Raw genomic sequence first — 27,086 nt, 5'->3', positions numbered from 1 at the left:
CGAGGTAAGGGGGACAGGACAGAAGGTGGCAAGACCACCTAACTACAGTCCGCTAACTGGAACAACATGAGAAGCACTTTTGCACCCACCAATGGGGGCGGCAGTGTAGAGTAGTTACTGCTTGTTATGACTGGAAGGCTGGCAGTGAGTGGCTCGAACAAAGTTACCTTTAAAACATTAACAGTGCATACTGACAAGATTGCAAACGTAGTAAGATAGAATTGAAAGCCTAGAGGATGACAAGGAACAACTCTGGCTACAGTCAATACTCACTCGGATGGGCTAGGGCAGCCTCACGACACAGCCCACAGTGTCTGGGGGGTGGCATAGCAACCATGCTAATGTAGATATCCCGATGGTTCTCATCACTCATCATGTTCATCAACATGCCATTGGCAGAGGTACTGTAGGGAGACAGCGGAGTTGTAACACACAACTAGCAGACAGGTTTTATGTTCAAATGCAGTGCTCCAAACAATGTGCATATGGGCCACCAACAATCTCCCTTGCTCAACTGTGGAAACTGCCCATCAGAAGACAAACCTCATCCTTTCCAAAGGTCTACTGGTGTATATTGGAAAGCATGGCTAAAAATTCGAATCCCTTTCGACCTTCATGAAGCACTACATTTATAAACAGTGACACCTCACGTACATGGACATAAGAAGCACAGAGGATCTGACATGAATCAAACAACTGCTTCCACAGATGTAAGAAATTGTGTTTCCAAAGTGAAACCTTTCCTTAATTATAATGCTGCCAATTGCACCATTTATTTAAAATGCTTCTCACACACTCTCCATGCGATTCTCACAAAACAAATGCCTTAGTATTAACTGTTGCAGACACTGTGTAAACACATTTAGGCAAGACTTGGCAAAAAAGAGCAACTCCGGATGGAGCACTAAGTAGTAGGGTGGTTGAGCCACCTACAGCAGTCAGGAAGGAAGATATTTTGCCCACAGTGATTTCGGGCATTTCTTAAAAGACATAGTGCAAATGATATATTACCTTGTAATCCAGACATGACATTGTGTAAGCCAGGAAATAGCTTATTTGTAGGTCTTCGGCCCTCAGCCAAGAAAGTTATGTAGTGTGTTAGATGGAGAACACAGACCTGATAGCGTATAACAGCACTATTAGTCTTTTTTCCATTACATTACATCCATGAAAAGGTGCAGTAAGCACATCACATAAAAACATATTTTTAAAAAGGTGACCAGAGTTCAAAAAAAAATTATATATATATATATATATATATATATATATATATATATATATATATATATATATATATATATATATATATATATATATATATATATATAAAATGTCACTTACCCAGTGTACATCTGTTTGTGGCATGTTGCGCTGCAGATTCACATGCTGCGCACTGTTCCTGCCATCTAGTGTTGGGCTCGGAGTGTTGCAAGTTGTTTTTCTTCGAAGAAGTCTTTTTGAGTCACGGGACCGAGTGACTCCTCCCTTTCGGCTCCACCGCGCATGGGCATCGGCTCCTTCTTAGATTATTTTCCCGTCATAGGGTGAGGTAGGAGTGGTAGAATGAGGATACTAAAGATGTCCATGCAATGGAATAGATATGTATGTACATAGTTTGAGGTAAAGAAATATTTATTTACATATATACAATTTAAATGCAACTTAAACGGCTACAGGCTCCTGGGGAGGTGAGAGGGCGCATGTGAATCTGCAGCGCAACATGCCACGAACAGATGTACACTGGGTAAGTGACATTTTCAGTTCGATGGTATGAGTAGCTGCAGATAACATGCTGTGCATAGACTACAAAGCAGTACTCCTCCCAAAAGCGGTGGTCAGCCTGTAGGAGTTGAAGTTGTTTGAAATAATGTTCTTAATACAGCCTGTCCTACTGTGGCTTGTTGTGTTGCTAACACATCTACACAGTAATGTTTAGTAAAGGTATGAGGTGTAGACCAAGTGGCTGCTTTACAAATCTCTGTCATTGGTATATTACCTAAAAAGGCCATTGTTGCTCCTTTCTTTCTAGCGCAGTGTGCCCTTGGTGTAATGGGTAAGTCCCTTTTAGCTTTGAGGTAACAGGTCTGAATGCATTTGACTATCCATCTGGCTATGCCCTGTTTGTATATAGGGTTACCAGCATGTGGTTTTTGGAAAGCAATGAACAAATGTTTAGTTTTCTGAAATGATTTTGTTCTGTCTATGTAATACATTAGCGCTCTTTTAATGTCTAATGTATGCAGTGCCCTTTCTGCTACCGAGTCTGCTTGTGGGAAGAAGATTGGGAGCTCTACCGTTTGGTTTAGATGATACGGTGAAATGACTTTTGGTAAAAAAAAAATAGGATTCGTACGGAGAACCACTTTATGTTTGTTATTTGTATAAAGGGTTACTCTATAGTAAACACCTGTATTTCGCTAGCTCTTCGTAGTGAAGTGATGGCTATTAGAAAAGCTACTTTCCAAGTTAGGAATTGGATTTGGCAAGAATGCATGGGTTCAAAAGGTGGGCCCATGAGTCGTGTAAGTACAATATTAACGTTCCCCGAGGGTACTGGTGGGGTTCTTGGAGGTACGATCCTTTTTAGTCTTTCCATAAAGGCTTTAATAACTGGGATTCTAAAAAGTGACTTTGTATGTTTAATCTGCAGGTAAGCAGAGATTGTGGTGAGATGAATTTTGATAGAAGAAAAAGCGAGATTTGCTTTTTGTAGGTGTAGTAAGTAACTCACAATGTCTTGTATGGAGGCCTCTAACTGTGTGATTTGGTTTGCTTGGCAGTAGAAAACAAACCTTTTCCATTTATTAGCATAAAAATGCCTTGCTGTCGGTTTTCTTGCCTGTTTAATGACTTCCATACACTCATCTGAAAGGTTTAGATAGCCAAATTATAAGACTTCAGGAGCCAGATTGCTAGGTTGAGCGATGCTGGATTGGGGTGTCTGATCTGCTGTTTGTGTTGTGTTAACAGATCTGGTCTGTTTGGGAGTTTGATGTGAGGTACTACTGAGAAGTCCAACAGTGTGGTGTATAAAGGTTGGCGAGCCCACGTTGGTGCTATGAGTATTAGTTTGAGTTTGTTTCGACTTAGTTTGTTGACTAGGAAAGGAATGAGTGGGAGAGGGGGGAAAGCGTAAGCAAATATCCCTGACCAACTGATCCATAGTGCATTGCCCTTGGACTGAGGGTGTGGTACCTGGATGCGAAGTTTTGGCATTTTGCGTTTTGTTTTGCTGCAAACAGATCTATGTTTGGTGTCCCCCAGCAGTAGAAGTAATCTTGTAGAATCTGGGAATGTATTTCCCACTCGTGAGTTTGCTGGTGATCTAGGCTGAGATTGTCGGCTAACTGATTGTGAACGCCTGGTATATATTGCACTATCAGGCGAACGTTGTGAATTGCCCAATGCCAAATTGTTTGTGCTAGGAGACACAGTTGTGACGAGTATGTCCCCCCCTGTTTGTTTAGATAGTACATTCTTGTCATATTGTCTGTTTTGACAAGAATGTGTTTGTGGACTAGAAGGGGTTGAAACGCTTTTAGTGCTAGATAGACGGCTAGTAGTTCTAAGAGATTTATGTGAAGTTGTCTTTGTTGATTGTCTCATTGACCTTGTATATTGTAATTGTTGAGGTGTGCTCCCCACCCAATCATGGAAGCGTCAGTTGTAATAATGGCGCGAGGGTCTTGAAATGGCCGCCCTTTGTTTAAATTTACAGGGTTCCACCATTGAAGCGAAGAGTGTGTTTGGTGGTCTATCAACACTAGATCTTGAAGTTGACCCTGTGCCTGCGTCCATTGTTTTGCTAGGCACTGTTGTAAGGGCTGCATGTGTAGCCGTGCGTTTGGGACAATAGCGATGCAGGAGGACATCATGCCTAGTAGTTTCATTACGAATCTGACTATGTACTGTTGGTTTGGTTGTATGCTTGACACTATATTTTGAAACGATTGAACTCTTTGTGGACTTGGAGTGGCAATTGCTTTTTTGCGTGTGGCTCCCAAGTATTGTTGTATTTGGGATGGTTGCAGGGGAGATTTTTGGTAATTTATAGAAAACCCTAGTTTGTGTAGAGTATCTATTACAGATTGCATGTGACTGACACCGGTGTTGAGTGTTGGCTTTTATTAGCCAATCGTCTAGGTATGGAAATACGTGCATGTGATGTCTCCTTGTATGAGCTGCTAATACAGCTAGGTATTTTGTAAATACTCTGGGTGCCGTTATCCCGACGGGCAATACTTTGAATTGATAATGGTTGCCCTGTATGACAAATCTGAGGTATTTCCTGTGAGATGGATGAATGGGTATGAGGAAATAAGCATCTTTTAGATCCAGTGTTGCCATGTATTCTCCTTGTTTTAGCAAGGGAAATACATCTTGTAGTGTGTCCATGTGGAAATGATCTGATTTGATGAGGAGGTTTAACGTCCTGAGATCTAGAATTGGTCTTAGTGTTTTGTCTTTTTTGGGAATAAGGAAGTATAGGGAGTAAACCCCTGTTCCTTTTTGATGGTGTGGTACTAGTTCTATGGTTTGTTTTGTTAATAGTGCTTGTACCTCTATTTGTAGTAGGTCTAGATGTTGTGCTGACAGTTTGTGCGTCCTTGGGGGAACATCTGGAGGGAAATGTGTGAACTCTATGCAGTAACCATGTTGGATAATTGATAGAACCCATGTGTCCATGGTAATGTCTGACCAATGTTTGAGGTATTTTGTTAATCTTTCACCCACTGGTGATGTGTGTTGGGGAAGTGTGACATTGAAGTCACTGCTTGTTACTAGGGGTCTGCTTGGCAGGCTGAAATTTTGCCCTTGCTCTTGGGTATTGTCCCCTGTATGAACCACAAACCCCACCCCCCCTCTGGTACTGAGACTGGTAAGTGGGTTTTGTTTGGGAGGTGGATGGCTCTGAGGGTTTCTGTCTAAATCCTCCCCTAAATTGTGGCTTCCTAAATGTTCCCCTATACTGGGAAGAGTAGAGCGCGCCCATGGCTTTGGCCATGTCTGTGTCCTTTTTTTCTATTGCAGTGTCCACCTCCGGCCCAAATAGTTGCTGCTGGTTGAACAGCATGTTTAAAACCGCTTGGTATATTTCTGGTTTAAAATGAGAACTCCGTAGCCATGCATGCCTCCGGATGGTAACTGCTGTATTGACAGTTCTTGCTGCTGTATCGGCAGAGTCCAGTGCAGAATGGATTTGGTTTTTGGAGATGGCCTGTCCCTCCTCCACCACCTGTTGAGCCTGTTTTTGATGTTCTTTTGGTAAATGCTGAATAATATCCTGCATTTCGTCACCAATGTGCTCTGTCGTAATAGGCGAGGAGGGCTTGTGAATTGGCGATACGCCACTGGTTGGCTGCTTGCGATGCCACTCTTTTTCCTGCCACGTCGAATTTACGGCTTTCTTTATCAGGGGGTGGCGCATCCCATGACGATTGAGAATTTGCCCGCTTTCTTGCGGCTCCCACTACAACAGAGTCCGGAGGGAGCTGCTGTGTAATAAACACAGGGTCTGACGGGGAGGTTTATATTTTTGCTCTACCCTCGGTGTAATGGCCCTTCCCTTGACCGGTTTCTGAAAGACCTGTTGTGCATGCTTAAGCATTCCTGGTAACATTGGCAGGCTTTGATATGAAGCGTGCGTGAATGCAGTGTGTTAAAAAGAAAGTCATCCTCCACTGGTTCTGAGTGCATAGTGACATTATGGAATGTTGCCGCCCTAGCCAGTACTTGCGTGTAGGATGTGCTATCCTCTGGAGGAGAAGGCTTTGAAGGATAACACTCAGGACTGTTGTCTGAAACTGGTGGGTTGTATAGGTCCCAGGGGTCTGCATCATCCTGCATTTGCACAGTATGTGTGGGTGACTGGGCCATTGGTGTGCCAACTGGTGACCTTGTCCATTGTGCCGAGTGAGGTGACGAGATTGTGGGAGTGGTGACTTTTCTCTAACCACCTTTGCTTTTGGCTGCTCAGTTTCAGTCTCATGAAAAGGGAATTTTCTTTTAAATTTGAGCGGAGTGACGGTTTTAATTTTTCCTGTGTCCTTTTGGACTTGTAACCTTGGTTGAGTTTGGTCAAGCTCTTCCAAATCCAGCTCAAACCTGTGCCTCTCTAAGTTGTTGGGAGAGCCCATGTTCTTCTGTGTAAGAAGTCTTTTTTGGCTCCAAAGCCGTTTTTTTTTGGTACCGAAACACCCATGGATATGGTCAGTTTCGGCTCCGATAGGCTCTTTCTAGGCTTATTCGATTTGACCAAATCGATGTCGACTCTTTTCGATGCCGGTTTCTCGACCCAAGTCAGAAGACTTTGGCACGATCTTGGCCTTTTTCGGTGTCAAAGATGTTATTTGGTCACCGCTTTCCTTGTGGGTCGAGTCATGGATTACGGCAGTGGCGTCCCCGAGGCCTTATGTTTTTTCACCTGACTTTGGGGCTGGGCCAGTTCAGGTGTACTCACTTTTTGTCCTGCCGTCAGTGGCCAGTCTCTGTCGGAGTCGTCCGATTCCAAACCCTGGATCGAGATAGCCATCTCTTCCTCCTCGACGTCTAGGTGTTGTGTCGACTTCAATGCCATCTGCAAACGCTTTGCTTGTCGATCTCTTAAGGTCTTCTTCAACCGAAAAGCCTTGCAGGCCTCACATGTATCCCCTCTGTGTTCTGGCGACAAACAGAGATTACAGACCCGATGCTGGTCTGCATAAGGATACTTGGCGTGGCACGTCTGACAGAAGCGGAAGTAGGTCCGGTCCATGAGTCTTTGACGATGGGTGTGGTCGGGCCGACCAGGCCTCGGTTGACTACGGAAGCCCCGAAGGGCCGCCGAAGCAGTTGTCTTGTCGGTGCCGATGTATCTATATAAAACTGGTCACGAACGCAACAATGACTGATTTCAATGAAATTCTAAACTTTCCCGATTTGAATTACGGTGCGAAGAGGAATACGTCCGAACCCGATGGCGGAAAGAAAACAATCTAAGATGGAGTCGATGCCCATGCACAATGGAGCCGAAAGGGAGGAGTCACTCGGTCCCGTGACTCGAAAAGACTTCTTCGAAGAAAAACAACTTGTAACACTCCGAGCCCAACACTAGATGGCAGGAACAGTGCATAGCATGTGTATCTGCAGCTACACATGCCATTGAACATATATATATATATATATATACACACACACACACATGTGTGTATATATATACATATATATATATATATATATATATATATACATACATACATACACACATACACACACATACACACAGATAGATACATATGGAAAATGTCACTTACCCAGTGTACATCGGTTTGTGGCATGTATAGCTGCAGATACACATGCTGTGCATATCTCACTATCTAGTGTTGGGCTTGGAGTGTTACAAGTTTTTTTTCTTTGAAGAAGCCTTTTTTTCCGAGTCACAAGATCGAGTGACTCATCCTCTCGGTGATAGTGCTCATGGGCATCGTCTCCTTTGTTAGTTTGTTTTCCCACAGGAGGGAAAAGTAAGGAGTGAAAGATTGTGTATGTACAACTATAGAGTGTAAAAAGTAAATAAGATGTCCAAGCAAATGTATATACATATGTACAAATAAGTACTACGATGACTACAGGCTCCCGGGGAGGAGGGAGGGCGCATGTGAATCTGCAACACCACGTCACAAACAGATGTACACTGGGTATGTGACATTTTCCATTTGATGGCATGTTTAGCTGCAGATACACATGCTGTGCATAGACTTAGAAGCAGTTCTCCTCCCAAGTAAGAGGTGTTTTAGCACTGATTGTCCAACATTGGCTTGCTGTCTAGGTAACACATCCACACAGTAAAGCTTCGTGAACGTATGTGGTGTGGACCATGTGGCTGCTTTGCCTATATCTGCCATTGGTATATTTCCTAGGACTGCCATGGAGGCAGCCTTTTTCCTAGTGGAATATGCTTTTGGAGTTATTAATAGCTGTCTTTTTGCTTAAAGGTAGCATGTTTGAATACATTTTACAATCCATCTATCTAATCCTTGTTTTGCAATGGGATTAACTTTGAGGTTGTTGGAAAGCAACAAAAAGTTGTTTAGTTTTCCTGAAGTCCTTTCTTCTGTCTACATAATACATTAGAGCTCTTTTAAGATCAAGAGTGTGTAGAGCTCTTTCAGCACCAGTGTCTGGCTGTGGAAAGAAGACTGGCAATTCCACTGACTGATTAATGTGAAAAGGTGAAACCACTTTAGGCAAACATTTTGGATTTGTCCTAAGTACTACTTTGTGTTTGGGTTCTTGGAAGAAAGGTTCTTCTAGAGTAAATGCCTGAATTTCACTTACTCTTCTCAAGGAAGTAATTGCTACTAAGAAAGCAGTCGTCCATGTTAGAAACTGAATGGCGCAAGAGTACATGGGTTCGAATGGGGAACCGATAAGTCTTGTAAGTACAATATTAAGACTCCATGCTGGAACTGGTGGAGGTCTGGGTGTAATAATGCGTTTAAGGCCTTCCATAAATGCTTTTATGACAGGAACTACAAACGGAGAGGTATGTTGAATGTTTTGTAGGTAGGCTGATATGGCCATTAGATGACTTAGAGGAAAAGGCAAGATTTGCTTTTTGTAAGTAAAGCAAATAACACACAATATCTTGTACTGATGCTTTAAGTGGATTTAAATTTTTAGGTTGACAATAGTATACAAAGTGTTTCCATTTATTTGAATAGCACTGTCTGGTTGTTGCTTTAAATGCTTGTTTTAGAATGTTCATATATTCTAATGGAAGTTGTAGGTATCCAAATTCTATGACTTCAGGAGCCAAATCGCTAAGCTGAGCACACTGGGATTGGGATGTCTGATTTGACCTCTGTTCTGAGTTAACAGGTCTGGTCTGTTTGGAAGCTTGTGATGTGGTACTACTGACAGATCTGGCAGTGTTGTGTACCAGTGTTGGCGTGCCCACATGGGAGCAATGAGTATTATGGCGAGGGGAGTGTGACGCATTTTGTTGACTAGAAACAGAATTAGCGGGAGAGGGGGAAAAGCATACGCAAATATCCCTGACCCGTTGAGCCATACAGCATTGCACTTGGACTGAAAGTGTGGGTTTCTGGATGCGACGGTTTGGCATTTTGCATTTTCACTCTATGTGTGTATTTGTTACTGCTTAGAAGGTATGCTAGCTGGTTGTGTATTCCTGGGATGTATTCCGCTAACAGGTGAATATGATTGTGATTTGCCCATTTCCATATTGTTTGAGCTAGAAGGAACAATTGGAATGAGTGCATCTCCCCCTGTTTTTTCAGATAATACGTTGTTGTCATGTCTGTTCTTATTAAGACTGTTTTGTGTATGATCTGTGGTTGAAATGTCTTGATGGCTAAGAACAGCGCTAATAATTCCAAGTGGTTTACGTGGTAAGTTTTTTGTATTGAGTCCCATTCTCCTTGTATCATTAAATTTTTCGAGATGGGCTCCCCAACCTGTAATTGACACATCTGTTGTGATTATGGTCTGACCACTGGGTCTGGAAATGGCCGCCCCTTTATTAAGTTATGATTCCACCACTGTAGAGATTTGTAAGTTTAGCGGTCTAATACTTGATCCTGTAACCGACCCTGTGCCTGAGACCATTATTGTGAGAGACACTGTTGCAGTGGTCTCATGTTTAGCCTCGCATTTGGTACTACTGCTATGCATGATGCCATCATTCCCAATAGTTGCATGACCAATCTTACAGTGTAAGTTTGATTGACCTGCATTTGTGATATGAGGTATTGAAAATCCTGTATCCGATGTGGATTTGGATAGGCTAATGCTGAATGAGAATTCCGCCTAGATAAGGTTGAATTCGTGCTGGCTGAAGATGAGATTTCTGGTAACGGATTGTGAATCCTAATGTGTGTAGGGTAGCTATTGTATATTGTGTGTGTTGGCGGCATTTTAGAATGGTGCTGGATTTTATTAACCAATCATCTAGATAAGGGAAGACATGTATGCGGTATCTTCTGAGGTATGCCACTTCTACAGCTAGACATTTTGTGAACTCTTGGTGCTGCTGTTACTCCAAAGGGTAGTACTTTGAATTGGTAGTGGTTACCTGATATTACAAACCTTAAATAGTTGCAGTGAGCTGGATGTATGGGAATATGGTAGTAAGTGTCCTTTAGATCTAAGGCGGTCATATAATCTTGTTTTTGTAGCAGGGGAATGACATCCTGTAAAGTGATCATGTGAAAATGTTCTGACAGGATATATAGATTTAGAGGTCTGCGATCAAGAATGGGTCTGAGACTATCATCTTTTTTGGTGTAAGGAGGTATGGGGAGTATACTCCTGTCCCTTGCTATGAGATGGGGACTATTTCTATTGCCCCTTGACTAATAGAGATTGTACCTCTTGTTTTAGTAGAATAGTGTGTTCTGGAGAGTGTGTGCGAACAAAGGGGAATATTTGGTGGACCAGAGATGAACCCTAGGCAATAACTATTGTGGATAAGTTTCAACACTCCATCCATCATCCTTTTGTGTTGCTAAAGTTACCCTAAGTGGGAAGCGTATGCCCAGACGTGGGTCCCTTGCTCACTGTGCCACTGGATTCAAGCTAGCCTAGCTGATGCAGGGCGATACCCTGCAACCGGTCCTAGGATGCTTGTTTCCGGTCCAGGGAGGACCTGGCCTGGCAGTTCGGGCTGGACTTTTCCCATGGGGAACAGGGTCAAGACTGATTCGCATATGGCTAGGTCCAAACCGGGGTGGCATGGTGAGCAAAAGAACGATGGATTAAACCCAGATCTGTGACTGGGGGTGAGTGTTTGAAAAGTTTCAACACTCCGTTTATCATCCTTTTGTGTTGCGATAATTGAGAGTACCCATTGATCTGTGGTGATATTTCGCCAGTGAGAATGGAATTGTTGCATTCTTTCTTCCACAGGAGACGTATGAGATCATATGATGTTGGGGAAGTCATTGTTTAGTGGGTGTGGAAGCACCCTTTGAGGCTGCAAATTTTCCTCTGGCCCTGAAATGTTGTCCTCTGTAAGAGCCTCTAAATGACCATCTTGGGTAGTACTGCTGTCCTTGCTTTGGAGGGGAGGTGGAAGCCTCTGCAGTCTGGGTTTTAAAACCTCCCCTAAATTGCAGTTTCCAAAAGGAAACTCGAAATGGTGTGGTATAAAGGGCTCCCATGGCTTTTGCTGTCTGAGTCTTTCCTGAGTTTCTCAATGGTTGTGTCCACCTCTGGTCCGAAGAGTTGGTGTTTGTTAAATGGCATATTTAGGACCGCCTGTTGTATTTCCAGTTTAAAACCCAAGGACCTCAACCATGCATGTCGTCTAATAGTGATGCTGGTATTAATTCCTCTAGCTGCAGTTTCAGCTGCATCAAGAGCAGACAATGTGATTATTTGTTATGGCCTGACCCTCTTCCACAATTTGCTGTGCCCACTTTTGGTGTTCTTTGGGTAGGTATTGCAAGAATTCTTGCATCTCATCCCAACGTGCCCGGTCGTATCTTGCCAACAAGGCCTGGGCATTGGCAATACACCATTGGTTGGCTGCTTGGTCATGCTACCCTTTTGCCCGCAGCTTAAACTTTTCTGGTTTGTCAGGGGGTGGGGCATCACCCAAAGACTGACTATTGGCACGCTTCCTGGCTGCACGGACCACAAAAGAATCTGGTGGTAGTAGTTGTGTGATGTAAATTGGATCTGTTGGTGCAGGCTTATATTTCTTGTCAATCCTTAGTGTTTGAACCCTAGCTTTAACTGGTTCTTTAAATACCTCTTCAGCATGCTTAAGCATACCAGGCAGCATTGGTAAACACTGGTATTGCTTATGAGTTGAGGATAGTGCATTAAAAAGAAAATCCTATTCTAACGGTTCTGCATGAATTTGTACCCTATGGTATGCAGCTGCCCTAGATGATATTTGGTTATAAACCGTACTATCCTCTGGTGGGGATGGTCTAGTAGAGTAGAGATCTGGCTCATTAGATGGTATTGGATCCGAGTTGTACATGTGCCATGGGTCTACAGTGTCTCCTTGTGAATAAGTGTGAGTGTGATGGTGAATAAGTGTGAGTGTGATGGTGAATAAGTTTGAGTGTGATGGTGAAGGTGGGGGTGGAGTGAGGCTGTGGTGAAAAAGAAAGCTGCTGTGAATGTGGTGGAGAAAGCTGGAGAGGTTTCATCTTTTCGTTCCACTTGAAAATTTTTGCCAGTGGTGGGGCAGTATCAACAGTCTCTTGAAATGCTAGCTTTCTTTTAATCTGTGGAGATGGAGAAGTAATCTTTCCAGTCTCTTTCAAGATTTGTATTCTTCTCTGCTCGCTGTCCATACCTCTAAAATAGGTTGACTGTCTGATTTCTCCACTTGATGTTGAGAGGTATGTTTTGTGCCCTTAGAGGAATGTTCAGTGAATGTTTTGGGCACCTGCTTCATTCGAGCCGAAAGTCCTGTTTCCTCTGTATAGGATGATGTTTTCGGCTCCGAAGTAAGACCGAAGGGTTTCTGTTCTGAAGCTGTTGGCCAAGGTTTCAGCTCCGAAGCAGAGCGTACTCTTTTCGGATCCAATGATTGTGGGCATTAGCTCAGTTCGGAGGTTGAGGTTTGAATATGTCGGCTCGACCCAGACACCGAAATAGGTGTGGTAACCTGTTGGAGTGTTTTGCCCTTTTTCAGTGCCGAACCCAAGGGTCGGTAGACAATTGGTCTTTTTCAGGTGAAACCATGGCTTGACAGCAGTGATGCACCCAAGGCCTTGCCTCATTTTTTTTAAAGTGGGTATTGGGGCAGGTGTACTCACATACTGCACAGCTGCTATCAGCTGGCTGTCGTCATCTGAACCTTGCTCGGAGTCTGAGCCTGGGATCGAAACTGCTGTCTGTGTCTGCTCCTCTTCGGAGGTGTCGGTGGTGGACTGTGTGCTTGGATGCCATCTTCAGTCTTCGTGCCCTTCGATCGCGTAGTGTTTTTTTTCGATTGAAAAGACAGACACACCTCACAGCTTTCCTCACTATGTTCCGAAGAAAGGCAGAGATTACAGGCCAAGTGCTGGTCGGTGCAAGGAAATTTATTGTGGCACCAAGGACAGAATCAGAATGGAGAAGGATCCATCAGGCTATTACGCAGTAGGTCCGAACAGGCCCAAGGAGGGCGTGAGAGCCCTAAAGAGCGTTTCCTTGATCTCAACTGTACTATAGGGTCGAGTGCAGAAGAAACGGTGTTCGAAACCAATACCAACGGTATGAGAAAAGTTTGAGATAATATAGAGTTTCTGTATCTAAAGTCCCGTGAGCAAGAGGGAACACGTCCGAACTTAACGGTGGAAAGAAAACAACATAACAAACAAGACGATGCCCATGCACACTATTACCGAGAGGAGTCACTCGATCCAGTGACTCGAAAAAAATTGTTCTTCGAAGAAAAACAACTTGAAACACTCCGAGCCCAACACTACAAGCGAGATATGCACAGCATGTGTATCTGCAGCTACACATGCCATCGAACACATATATATATATATATATTTTTTTTTTCTCACACACACACACAAATGAACAAGTTACTTACCTTCAGTAGCGCATTGTCCGATAGAGACTATACCTAGCTGCAGATTCCTTACCTTTGAATTTCCCAGGTGTCAGACTACATCCGGAAACATTTACGTGAGCAGTACCTCTGTGCACTGTCGAGTGGCTTCGTTCAGTTCTGCGCATCAGAAGGGATGTTGTGATCACGTATTTAGGAGTCACCCAGGCACGTGGACGTCAGTTCATTTTCACGACTATCCATGCCAGGAGCGCAGAGCCATAAAGTCAACTGACGAATATGTTCAGACTAGGTCCCTGAAAAGGATTAAACCTAACCCAAGAAACCTGTCAGCAGAGCGAGGAGGCATGGGTGGGTGTAAGAAGTCTGCAGCTAGATAATGTCTCTACCAGATAATGCATTGCTGAAGGTAAGTAACTTGTTCATCGGATAAAGACTTCTAGCTGCAAATGCTTTACCTTTGAATAGTTACCCGAGCCATATCCTCCTAGCAATGGAATGCGAACAAATGTTCTAAACTAGAAAGTCTTGCAGGGCCGAACAGACAAAATGCCCATCCCTGTGGACCTGACTGCCCAGGCAGTACTGTTTGGCGATTGTGTGCAGGGATGCCCATGTTGCTGCCCAGATGATCTCCAGAACTGAGACTCCACGAGCCAAAGTAGTGGTTGCTGCTTGCCCTCTGGTGGAATGGACCCTTAATACCTCAGGAGGCTGCTTTTTAGCCAGGGCAGAACAGATCTGGATACAGAAAGCGACCCAGCACATAATGGTTCATTTCGGTACTGCCCAACCTTTTTTAGCTCCTACATAGCCCATGAAAAGATGGTCATCCATCCATAACTCTTGTGTGGCCAAGGTAGAACAACAATTATGTTTCTGAATCCAGACGGCGGAGTCGCTCCTCTTCTAGAGAGATGTGGATAAGCATAAAAAGTGGGCAGGGTGACCAACTGTCCCAAATGGATCACCATGGGGTGGGGTCATGTAACTAAACAGGGGCCTTATAAAATATGTTTTATAAACCCTGGTGAGGGAAAAACTGATCATTTAATTCCCCCACCACTCCCAAATCCCCCCCCCCCCCCCCCCCCCCCCCCACTGCAGATACTGGGCTCCATAGGCCATCATTGCATAATTGTATTTTATTCTAAATATTGTAAGGAAAAGGATAGAAAAGTCATTCAATGAATTAAAAGATTTGTTTTAATAAATCCAGCAATTTGACATTGGTGATTTTGTCACAACTTGTACAGAAAAGAAGTTAAGGCTTTTCTTTCTGTAAACCAAAATCCAGCCTTCTTAAGGTCCCCTCTGATTGGACCTTAAGACAGGATTAGCAGAGCTGCTTTGATTAGGTGATAAGTGGTGTGCAGGATAGAGGCTACTGGTGAAGGGCAGCTCTGCAACTACACAGGAATGCCAGGACATGGGGAGGGGTGATAAAACATTAAGCCGCAAAGGAGAGCAGGAAAAGCAGAGAATGCCAGATCCCCTTCTAGATCCCTCAGCCAGTTAACAGGCTTAATGAAGGAATTTGCATATGTTAGGAGGAGAGCTGTGGAAATGAGCCACAGTGGAGGTTGGTTTAGTCAGCTCTGCTGAAATTTTCGCCATCGTGGATTTTGTAGGAATGGTGCTTTCTGGGACAGGAATATACCACACTTTGGTGGAAGTGGCCATGCATCGGGGTGTCACCCTACATTCTATTGGTCAGGGGTGCACCCCTTTCTGATGCACAGGAACTGGGAATAAATATGTGAGAGGTGCATAGCCTCTCAGATCTGCTGCCTGAAACTACAAGAGGAAGGACTGCCCTGCTGGAATCTGAATCTGCACCCTTGGGCTGCACTTCTGAGTGAACTGCACCTGCTGCACAATTTGGTACTACAGCCCTGGGGACCGTGCCTTGATGCAAGGAAGACTCAAGAGTGGGCTCCCTGCAGCTACACGATAACAGAGCTTCACCTCCATCATCTCCAACAAGAGTACCCACCCTGAAGTGCATCCAGTGAACTTAAGGATTTGGCAAGGTGCATTGTGGGAATTGTGGTCCAACTATCTAAGAACCATCCAGGAGATTCCATACTCTTGGATTTGTGTTTTTGGATGCTTTGTGCCTGCAAGGAGGACTTCTGGAAACACCTCCTGAAATTTGGAGAATTTTGGTAAAGTTGAAGCTTTGTGTTTCTAAACACTATAAAGTGTCTATTCTTTAAAAATTCTTTTCTCCGGTTCCCTACAAAGGATGTTTGTCATTTTGGTGTCTATTTACTCATATAAATACAACCTATTTTTATAAATTGGTGTGGGATTTTTATTGTGGGTTGTGTCTCACTTATTTATTGTATTGGTGTTTTTGAATGCTTTACACTCGTCTCCTACGTTAGGCCTAGTGCTTGGCTACACCTATCAAGGGTTGAGCAAGGGGCAAATTTACTGAGACCTTTATTGAACCAATATTTGGTTAGTGGCTTTATTGCCAGTGGTAGGTGCATACTTACCACTACCAATAACCCACTTTCCAACATTTTGGTGGCAGTGGTGGGATGAGAAGTGGTGTTCAAGTTATACCATAGTGTTTAAGCTGAGCTCAGTAAAAATAAGCTAAATAGGCATGTTTTTTTAAATATGGAAAAGCTTATTTTTGTATCCATTGGTCGGATTTTACTAAATTAGTTCCAAGTCTGATTGATAGTTGTTGTGACCCAAAACTAGGGATTCCGTGGAGCTGGACTTGCCTAAACTGACTAAACTCAAAGTGGCTAAACTTAGGATTTTGTGTAAGGCTAGGGGGTTACCTGCTACTGTCAAGATTAGGGCCGCAGTGTTGGTTAGTTCCCTGAAGGCATGGGCCTAGTCAGCCCAAGAGAGGAAAAGGGAAGGGGAGGTGGCCCCCTCCAACCTCATCGATGAGGATAGAGGTTCCAGCACTAACTCTGTCATTTCATATGGTGGGAGGAGGGCAGGGCCCCCCTACTCAGGAATTACCACTGTCCCTTGCAGCAAGATAGCTTGTGGCCCAATTAGCTTTGAAACAGAAGAAACTGGAGCTACGTAAGAAGCAGTGAGAGGAGAGAAAAACAAAGAAATGGTGCCAGTGACAATGAAGATGTCGAGGTGTCCGGGGGTGTGAGGTTTGATTCCAAGCTTCCCAAAGAGAAAAGTGCAGGATACATAGAGGGGGGAGACACTGACAAATGGCTCACTGCATTTGAAAGGACCCTTGAGACATTGGGGTCCGCCTCAAGCATTGGGGTTCATTCTTGTGGGAATGGATTCCAGTAGCTGGGAGGAATAGGCTCTTGACTCTGCAGGGGGATGATTCTAAATCCTACACCCACATGAGGGGATGCTTAGTTAAGAAATTTGGTTTGATTGCCGAGAGCAGCAAAGGGTGAAGTTCATAGACACCCAGAAAGGGAGTACACATTCTTGGTGGATTTTTGGACACCTTGGGTAGGGCGTTTGAAAGCTGGATTTTTGGTAACCAAGTGAGCACATATGAGGGATTGTATAGTTTGAGGAACACATTTTGACTCTGTGTGCGGGACAGGTTACGCAAGTATCTAGTAGACTCCAAACTGTGTAGTCCTAGGGAGCTAGTCAAGGCAGTTGATGAGTGGGCCAGAACCAGGGTTTCCAATCAGCACCAGTGGGGTGACCAGAAGAAAGGAGGACAGGTCTCATCCCAGTGGAGAGAAGGACAAAAACAGACCCACAATAACCTGAGAAAGAAGGGGGCGAGGCAATCTAACTTCAAGGGGAAGGGGTATCAGGGAATGAATGGTAGGTTCTATGATCCCTCTAAGGTAGAAAAGTGTTTTGACTGTGGTTAACCAGAACACAAGAGAGGAGCTGCTGTCTGCACAAAGAAGCCCACAGGGATTGCTAGTGTAAGTGTGGGGGGTGGACAGTGTCCCAAAGAGGGGTAGGGAAGCGACAGAGGCAGCCTTAGCATCCTTGGGTGGGGTGAATCTTGCAACCCTGGCCACCTTACCTTCATCAATGAGAATTACATGCAGAGGCCTAAAATCAATGGTACTGAGGTTGAGGCTCTGAGAAACACAGGGGCCAGTGTGACTATGGTGATGGGTACGCTGGTGTCTCAACAGCAGATGGTACCTGGCAAGTATCACCAGGTGACCTATGCAGACAGCAAGACCAAACTCCATCCAATGGCTAAGATGGATTTAGAGTGGGAAGGTGTGTCAGACCCTAAGAAAGTAGATGTCTCACCTGCCTTCCCAGTACAGTGTTTGCTGGGAAATGACCTTGACGCATCTGAGTGGTCAGAAGTGGGGAGAGGGCTTCATATGAGAATAATGGAGCTCCCTGACTGGGTATGTGCTGTGACCAGGTCACAGACTGCTCAGAAGGAAATGCTGGACCCTTGGAGCCTGGAACAAAGCGCCAAGCCTCCATCGACAAGAGTGCTGGGTCTGGTGAGCCAGCCCATGGAACTCCAGAGGTACAGAAAGAATCTGACCCTAATGGGGAGGATCTGACATCTAAGGATGGGACTCCATCCCTACCAGATCTGTCAGACTTGGCAGAACTGACAGGAGCCGGTGGACCCCCCCAGAGAGGAGTTTTGCCAGGGGCAGAGAGATTGCCTCACCCTTGAGAGCTTGAGGCAGACTGCCTTAACGCAAGAGAAAGGAAATTACAGTGGATTTAACAGGATCTACTGGGAAGATGGGCTGCTCTATACTGAGGCCAGAAACCTTAGGGAAGGGGCCAGCAGGAGGTTGGTGGAATAGAGTTCATCCTGACTGAGTCATAATGTCCCCTTGGCAGGACATTTGGGGCCAAGCAAGACTTGGAACCAATGGGTGAACCATTTCTATTGGCCTCATGTGTCTCAGTACCTAAAGACTTTTTCTAGCTCCTGTGTCACTTGTCAGGCCAGTGGAAAGACAGGAGGCACCCCCAAAGCTCCCATGATACCACTGCCAGTGGTTAGGACCTCTTTTGAGAGGGTTGGGGTGGACATTTGTGGTACCGTAGAACCACCTACTGCCTCAGAGAATAAGTATATCATGATGGTAGTGGATCATGCCACTAGATATCCTGAGACAATACCTCTCAGAACAATAGCTGCCCCTGTGGTGGCTAGGGCCCTGCTTGGTGTGTTCACCAGAGAAGGTTTCCCCAAAAAGAGGTTGTTTCAGATAGGGGAACAAACTTCCTATCCAGCTATCTGAAGGCGATGTGGGATGAATGTGGTGTTACCTACAAGTTCACCACTTCATATAATTCCCAGATCAATGGTCTAGTGGAGAGGTTTAATAAGACCCTGAAAGGCATGACGAATGGGGTGTCTGACAAACTCAGGAGGAGATGGGATGTTCTTCTCCCATGCCTAATGTTTGCCTACAGGGAGGTCCTGCAAAAAGGGGGTTGGTTTCAGACCCTTTGAGTTGTTGCTTGGGTGCCCTCTGAGGGGGCCATTGTGCCTGCTGAGAGATTCTTTGGAGAAACCCCTCAAGGAAGCAAAGGACAACATGCTGGACTATGTGCTAGGTCTGCACTCACGCATGGCAGAGTACACGTACAAGGCGAGAAGGAAACTTAAGGCAAGCCAGGAGCTTATGAAGCACTGGTATGTTCAGAAGGCTGCCCTGCCCGAGTATACTCCAGGACAATTGGTATGGGTGTTGGAGCCTGTAGCTCCTAGGGCCCTCCATGACAAGTGGATTGGGCCTTATCCAATCACTGAAAACCAGGGTGAGGTTAGCTATTTGGTTGACCTTAACATCCCGAGGAACCCTCATAAGGCCCTGCATATAAATACATTGAAACCCTAGCATGAAAGAGCAGACAAGACCATGTTATTGGTCACAGCTAAGGGAGAGGTGCTAGAGCAGTTTGCTGGTCTGTTCTCTTTGACCCCAGGTGTCACTGATTTGTGTGTACACCACATTGACACCAGTGACAGCTCACCTGTCAAAAATTAACTGTACAGGTTGTCTGACCATGTCAGAGACAGCGTTAAGGCTGAGGTAGCTTGTGGCCAACAGCAGAAGATGGAGGACGCCTGACTGCAGAGCTCCCAGGCCAACTTGCTGACCATTATCCAATGCCATCCACGCAGCTGGAGCACCCTGTGAGATGCACCATGACGGCTGGCTGCCGGTGGCGCTGACCGGAGAGGGCCAGATCCCCCTGCAAAGTGACTGGATGAACCTGGCTGAAATGTAGGTGAGAAGCAAGACAGGCCACACTTGGCAGATCCTATCATTGTTGACAATGTCCAAGTATCTCTCTATCCGGACTACACGCTTGCAGTGCAGAAACAGAGACTCCCTTCAAAATACAAAGCAAAGACTCCATGTGGAGGGCCTTCCCTACGCGTTACTGTTTCCAGCCCGGTTGAGGAGCACGTATAACAAAAAAATAAAAATAAAAACTCTTGACTCGCTGGAGGCGGTGCAAGACTGACTTGACCAGACCATACTCCATTTAAGAAGTCAGGAATCATTCCACTCCTTGCAGCCCAAGAGACTATGAAACATCAATCCTTGTGCTGTCCACGCCAGAGAGGTACTGGAGCCACGCCTTTGCAGGCTCTGGAGAGCCAGAGAGCAGCATTTAAATGGGCGTATTCCATGCAACAAGCCCCATATCCTCCTATCAGCCTTGTTTCCTCTGTGGATAGTACTGTTGCTTCAGACTCCGAAGGATGCATCGTCTTGTTCCCATTTATTACGCCCCAGATGGCCCATGACCTATAATCCTGGAGGAGCTATGACCTAAACATCACTGTGAGGTGCTGGAGGGGCCTAAAGCAACAGTACTGACTGGCGATGACCACCAGCTCACACTCCTGCTATGATTGGCACACGAAGCTACTTTAGACCTCGACCAATTATATGTTACGTGCCAAAGCATTATTGTTAAGGTCAGACTTGGTACATTGCGACGAACTATGAGTAGAGGCCCCTCCATTGATATCTCAGGGCCTGCCCTTCCTAAGGAGTGCATAATTACCACTGACTGGCGGGCCCATGTACTGGTTATTTCGTTGAGCCAACTGCAAATAACTAATGAGAAGTCTTATGCTTACAGGCTTATTGCCCTACTAGCAATTGTGCATCTTGCCTTGTGAGTTAATGCTTTCAGTTTTATTACAGGTTATGCCAAGTGGGTTTTATGCTTGGCCTAGTGTTGGAAATTGCTGGGAGAAATGTTTATTATGTTATTGTTGGACATCTACAAATATAACACATGACTTGTATACTACTCATTGCCCGAACATGTATGCCTCATATTGATGCCAAATTGACAGTGTGTGCTGGGATCCTGCTAACCAGGCCCCAGCATCAGTATTCTTTCCCTAAACATGTTCCATTGTTCCCACATCTGGCACAACCCTGGCACACAGTTAAGTCCCTTGTAAAAGGTATCCATGTTATAATTGGCCAGGAAAGTTCCCCAAGGGCTGCAGCATATATTACGCCACTCTGAGGGACCCCTCACCAAGCACATGCTTACTACCCTTTCCACTTGTGTGTGCTGGTGGGGAGAAAAAGACAAAGTCGACATGGCACCCCTCCCTGGGTATTATACCCACAAACCATTCACCGTGGCATAGGTAAGTCACCCCTTTTACAGGCCTTACAGCCCTAAGGCAGGGTGCACTATAACACAGATGAGGGCATAACTGCATGGGCAATATGCCCCTACGGTGTCGAAGTCCATTCGTAGAGATTGTAAGTGCTGTGTGGCCATATTGAGTATATGGGCTGCAAGTTTGTCATTACGAACGACAGCTCCATAATGGCTTCACTGAATACTGGGAAGTTTGGTATCAAACTTCTCAGCACAATAAACCCACACTGATGGAAGTGTTGGATTTACTGAAACATGTACCCTGCGGCCATCTTAGAGATGCCCAACTGTAGGTTAGCCAAACTGCTAGTGCAGGACTGTAAGGAAATGCCTCCTTGGCATGGTTGCCCCCTGACTTTTTGCCTTTGCTGATGCTATGTTTACAATTGAAAGTGTGCTGAGGCCTGCTAACCAGGCCCCAGCACCAGTGTTCTTTCCCTAACCTGTACTTTTGTATCCACAATTGGCAGACCCTGGCATCCAGATAAGTCCCTTGTAACTGGTACTTCTAGTACCAAGGGCCCTGATGCCAAGGAAGGTCTCTAAGGGCTGCAGCATGTCTTATGCCACCCTGGAGACCCCTCACTCAGCACAGACACACTGCTTGCCAGCTTGTGTGTGCTAGTGAGGACAAAACGAGTAAGTCGACATGGCACTCCCCTCAGGGTGCCATGCCAGCCTCTCACTGCCTATGCAGTATAGGTAAGACACCCCTCTAGCAGGCCTTACAGCCCTAAGGCAGGGTGCACTATACCATAGGTGAGGGTACCAGTGCATGAGCATGGTACCCCTACAGTGTCTAAACAAAACCTTAGACATTGTAAGTGCAGGGTAGCCATAAGAGTATATGGTCTGGGAGTTTGTCAAACACGAACTCCACAGCACCATAATGGCTACACTGAAAACTGGGAAGTTTGGTATCAAACTTCTCAGCACAATAAATGCACACTGATGCCAGTGTACATTTTATTGTAAAATACACCCCAGAGGGCACCTTAGAGGTGCCCCCTGAAACTTAACCGACTATCTGTGTAGGCTGACTAGTTCTAGCAGCCTGCCACAAACCGAGACATGTTGCTGGCCCCATGGGGAGAGTGCCTTTGTCACTCTGAGGCCAGTAACAAAGCCTGCACTGGGTGGAGAGGCTAACACCTCCCCCAGGCAGGAGTTGTCACACCTGGCGGTGAGCCTCAAAGGCTCACCTCCTTTGTGCCAACCCAGCAGGACACTCCAGCTAGTGGAGTTGCCCGCCCCCTCCGGCCAGGCCCCACTTTTGGCGGCAAGGCCGGAGAAAATAATGAGAAAAACAAGGAGGAGTCACTGGCCAGTCAGGACAGCCCCTAAGGTGTCCTGAGCTGAAGTGACTCTAACTTTTAGAAATCCTCCATCTTGCAGATGGAGGATTCCCCCAATAGGGTTAGGATTGTGACCCCCTCCCCTTGGGAGGAGGCACAAAGAGGGTGTACCCACCCTCAGGGCTAGTAGCCATTGGCTACTAACCCCCCAGACCTAAACACGCCCTTAAATTTAGTATTTAAGGGCTACCCTGAACCCTAGAAAATTAGATTCCTGCAACTACAAGAAGAAGGACTGCCTAGCTGAAAACCCCTGCAGAGGAAGACCAGAAGACGACAACTGCCTTGGCTCCAGAAACTCACCGGCCTGTCTCCTGCCTTCCAAAGATCCTGCTCCAGCGACGCCTTCCAAAGGGACCAGCGACCTCGACATCCTCTGAGGACTGCCCCTGCTTCGAAAAGACAAGAAACTCCCGAGGACAGCGGACCTGCTCCAAGAAAAGCTGCAACTTTGTTTCCAGCAGCTTTAAAGATCCCTGCAAGCTCCCCGCAAGAAGCGTGAGACTTGCAACACTGCACCCGGCGACCCCGACTCGGCTGGTGGAGATCCGACGCCTCAGGAGGGACCCCAGGACTACTCTGATACTGTGAGTACCAAAACCTGTCCCCCCTGAGCCCCCACAGCGCCGCCTGCAGAGGGAATCCCGAGGCTTCCCCTGACCGCGACTCTCTGAAACCTAAGTCCCGACACCTGGGAGAGACCCTGCACCCGCAGCCCCCAGGACCTGAAGGACCGGACTTTCACTGGAGGAGTGACCCCCAGGAGTCCCTCTCCCTTGCCCAAGTGGAGGTTTCCCCGAGGAACCCCCCCCTTGCCTGCCTGCAGCGCTGAAGAGATCCCGAGATCTCTCATAGACTAACATTGAAAACCCGACGCTTGTTTCTACACTGCACCCGGCCGCCCCCGCGCTGCTGAGGGTGAAATTTCTGTGTGGGCTTGTGTCCCCCCCGGTGCCCTACAAAACCCCCCTGGTCTGCCCTCCGAAGACGCGGGTACTTACCTGCAAGCAGACCGGAACCGGGGCACCCCCTTCTCTCCATTCTAGCCTATGTGTTTTGGGCACCACTTTGAACTCTGCACCTGACCGGCCCTGAGCTGCTGGTGTGGTGACTTTGGGGTTGCTCTGAACCCCCAACGGTGGGCTACCTTGGACCAAGAACTGAACCCTGTAAGTGACTTACTTACCTGGTAAAACTAACAAAAACTTACCTCCCCCAGGAACTGTGAAAATTGCACTAAGTGTCCACTTTTAAAACAGCTATTTGTCAATAACTTGAAAAGTATACATGCAATTTTGATGATTTGAAGTTCCTAAAGTACTTACCTGCAATACCTTTCGAATGAGATATTACATGTAGAATTTGAACCTGTGGTTCTTAAAATAAACTAAGAAAAGATATTTTTCTATATAAAAACCTATTGGCTGGATTTGTCTCTGAGTGTGTGTACCTCATTTATTGTCTATGTGTATGTACAACAAATGCTTAACACTACTCCTTGGATAAGCCTACTGCTCGACCACACTACCACAAAATAGAGCATTAGTATTATCTATTTTTACCACTATTTTACCTCTAAGGGGAACCCTTGGACTCTGTGCATGCTATTCCTTACTTTGAAATAGCACATACAGAGCCAACTTCCTACATTGGTGGATCAGCGGTGGGGTACAAGACTTTGCATTTGCTGGACTACTCAGCCAATACCTGATCACACGACAAATTCCAAAATTGTCATTAGAAATTCATTTTTGCAATTTGAAAGTTTTCTAAATTCTTAAAAGTCCTGCTAGGGCCTTGTGTGTTAAGTCCCTGTTTAGCATTGTCTTTTTAGAGTTTAAAAGTTTGTTAAAAGTTTGAATTAGATTCTAGAAACAGTTTTAGATTCTTAAAAAAGTATTCCAACTCTTAGCAGAATAATGTCTGATACAGAGATGCAGGTGGTGGAACTCGACACCACACCTTACCTCCATCTTAAGATGAGGGAGCTAAGGTCTCTCTGTAATATAAAGAAAATAACCATTGGCTCCAGACCTACCAAAATTCAGCTCCAGGAGCTGTTGGCAGAGTTTGAAAAAGCCAACCCCTCTGATGATGACCTCACAGAGGAAGAAATTAGTGACTTGGAGGCCAATGTCCCTCCTCCAGTCCTAAATAGGGAGAACAGGACCCCTCAAGTCCTGTCTCCAACTGTGTTAGTCAGAACTAGTGAGTCCCTCACAGGAGGGTCCCACATTTCTGAAATCACTGAGGATGCTCTCAGTGAAGATGACCTCCTGTTAGCCAGGATGGCCAAAAGATTGGCTTTAGAGAGACAGCTCCTAGCCATAGAAAGGGAAAGACAAGAGATGGGCCTAGGACCCATCAATGGTGGCAGCAATATAAATAGGGTCAGAGATTCTCCTGACATGTTAAAAATCCCCAAAGGGATTGTGACAAAATATGAAGATGGTGATGACATCACCAAATGGTTCACAGCTTTTGAGAGGGCTTGTGTAACCAGAAAAGTGAACATATCTCACTGGGGTGCTCTCCTTTGGGAAATGTTCACGGGAAAGTGTAGGGATAGACTCCTCACACTCTCTGGAAAAGATGCAGAATCTTATGACCTCATGAAGGGTACCCTGATTGAGGGCTTTGGATTCTCCACTGAGGAGTATAGGATTAGATTCAGGGGGGCTCAAAAATCCTCGAGCCAGACCTGGGTTGACTTTGTAGACTACTCAGTGAAAACACTAGATGGTTGGATTCAAGGCAGTGGTGTAAGTAATTATGATGGGCTGTACAATTTATTTGTGAAAGAACACCTGTTAAGTAATTGTTTCAATGATAAACTGCATCAGCATCTGGTAGACCTAGGACCAATTTCTCCCCAAGAATTGGGAAAGAAGGCGGACCATTGGGTCAAGACAAGGGTGTCCAAGACTTCAACAGGGGGTGACCAAAAGAAAGGGGTCACAAAGACTCCCCAGGGGAAGGGTGATGAGACAACCAAAATTAAAAATAGTAAAGAGTCTTCTACAGGCCCCCAAAAACCTGCACAGGAGGGTGGGCCCAGAGCCTCTTCACAAAACAATGGGTACAAGGGTAAAAACTTTGATCCCAAAAAGGCCTGGTGTCATAGCTGTAAACAGCATGGACACCAAACTGGAGACAAGGCCTGTCCCAAGAAAGGTTCCACTCCAAACTCCCATCCAGGTAACACTGGTATGGCTAGTCTCCAAGTGGGATCAACAGTGTGCCCAGAGCAAATCAGGGTCCACACTGAAGCTACTCTAGTTTCTGAGGGTGGGGTGGATTTAGCCACACTAGCTGTCTGGCCGCCTAACATGCAAAAATACAGACAGCAACTCTTAATTAATGGGACTAGAATAGAGGGCCTGAGGGATACAGGTGCCAGTGTCACCATGGTGACAGAAAAACTGGTTTCCCCTGGCCAATACCTGACTGGAAAAACTTACACAGTCACCAACGCTGACAATCAGAGAAAAGTACATCCCATGGCAATGGTTACTTTAGAATGGGGAGGGGTCAATGGCCTGAAACAGGTGGTGGTCTCCTCAAATATCCCAGTGGACTGTCTGCTTGGAAATGACCTGGAGTCCTCAGCATGGGCTGAGGTAGAACTAAAAACCCATGCAGCAATGCTGGGTATCCCTGAACTGGTGTGTGTGAAAACAAGAGCACAATGCAAGGCACAGGGTGAAAAAGTAGAGCTGGAGTCTGGAAAAATGGCCCAGCCTACCAAGAGAACAGGAAAGTCAGTTGGGAAACCAACTGCAACACAGCAAAAGAAAGGGAACCTCTCTTCTCAGGAAGAAGTTCTGCCCTCTGAGGGAACTGAGCCTTTGGAGCTTGAACCTTACCAGGTTGAGCTCTTAGGCCCAGGGGGACCCTCAAGGGAGGAGCTGTGTAAGGGACAAGAAACCTGTCCCTCTCTTGAAGGCCTTAGGCAGCAAGCTGCTGAAGAGTCCAAAGGCAAGAAAAATGGAACACATAGGGTCTATTGGGAAGATGGACTCCTGTACACTGAGGCCAGAGACCCCAAACCTGGTGCCACTAGGAGAGTGGTAGTGCCTCAGCTGTTCAGGGAGTTCATCCTAACATTGGCCCATGACATTCCCCTTGCTGGACATTTGGGACAAACCAAGACGTGGGAGAGGTTAGTCAACCACTTCTACTGGCCCAATATGTCCAACATGGTTAAGGAGTTTTGCCTCTCCTGCCCCACCTGTCAAGCCAGTGGTAAGACAGGTGGGCATCCAAAGGCCCCCCTCATTCCACTTCCAGTGGTGGGGGTTCCCTTTGAAAGAGTGGGTGTGGACATAGTTGGTCCACTGGAACCTCCCACAGCATCAGGAAATATGTATATCCTGGTAGTAGTGGATCATGCTACCAGGTATCCTGAAGCTATTCCCCTTAGGTCGACTACTGCCCCTGCAGTAGCCAAGGCCCTCATTGGTATCTTTACCAGAGTGGGTTTCCCTAAGGAGGTGGTGTCTGACAGAGGTACCAACTTCATGTCAGCATACCTAAAGCACATGTGGAATGAGTGTGGGGTGACTTATAAATTCACTACACCATACCATCCA

General features: G+C 45.8%; 1 protein-coding gene across 1 annotated transcript in view; it reads right to left on the bottom strand.

Annotated features, from left to right (window-relative positions):
• DCAF15 (DDB1 and CUL4 associated factor 15) overlaps positions 1–27,086 on the bottom strand; it is a 173,235-nt gene that overhangs the window by 73,298 nt on the left and 72,851 nt on the right. The window contains exon 5 of the mRNA XM_069230450.1: positions 274–404. Within this exon, the coding sequence (XP_069086551.1) occupies positions 274–404 (131 nt within the window). The remainder of the gene's footprint in view (positions 1–273; positions 405–27,086) is intronic.

Source organism: Pleurodeles waltl, chromosome 4_2 (genome assembly GCF_031143425.1).
Source record: "Pleurodeles waltl isolate 20211129_DDA chromosome 4_2, aPleWal1.hap1.20221129, whole genome shotgun sequence".
Classification (NCBI taxonomy): Eukaryota; Metazoa; Chordata; class Amphibia; order Caudata; family Salamandridae; genus Pleurodeles; species Pleurodeles waltl.
Note: the sequence above shows the minus strand (reverse complement) of the source record. Positions and strands in the feature narration are given on the sequence as shown.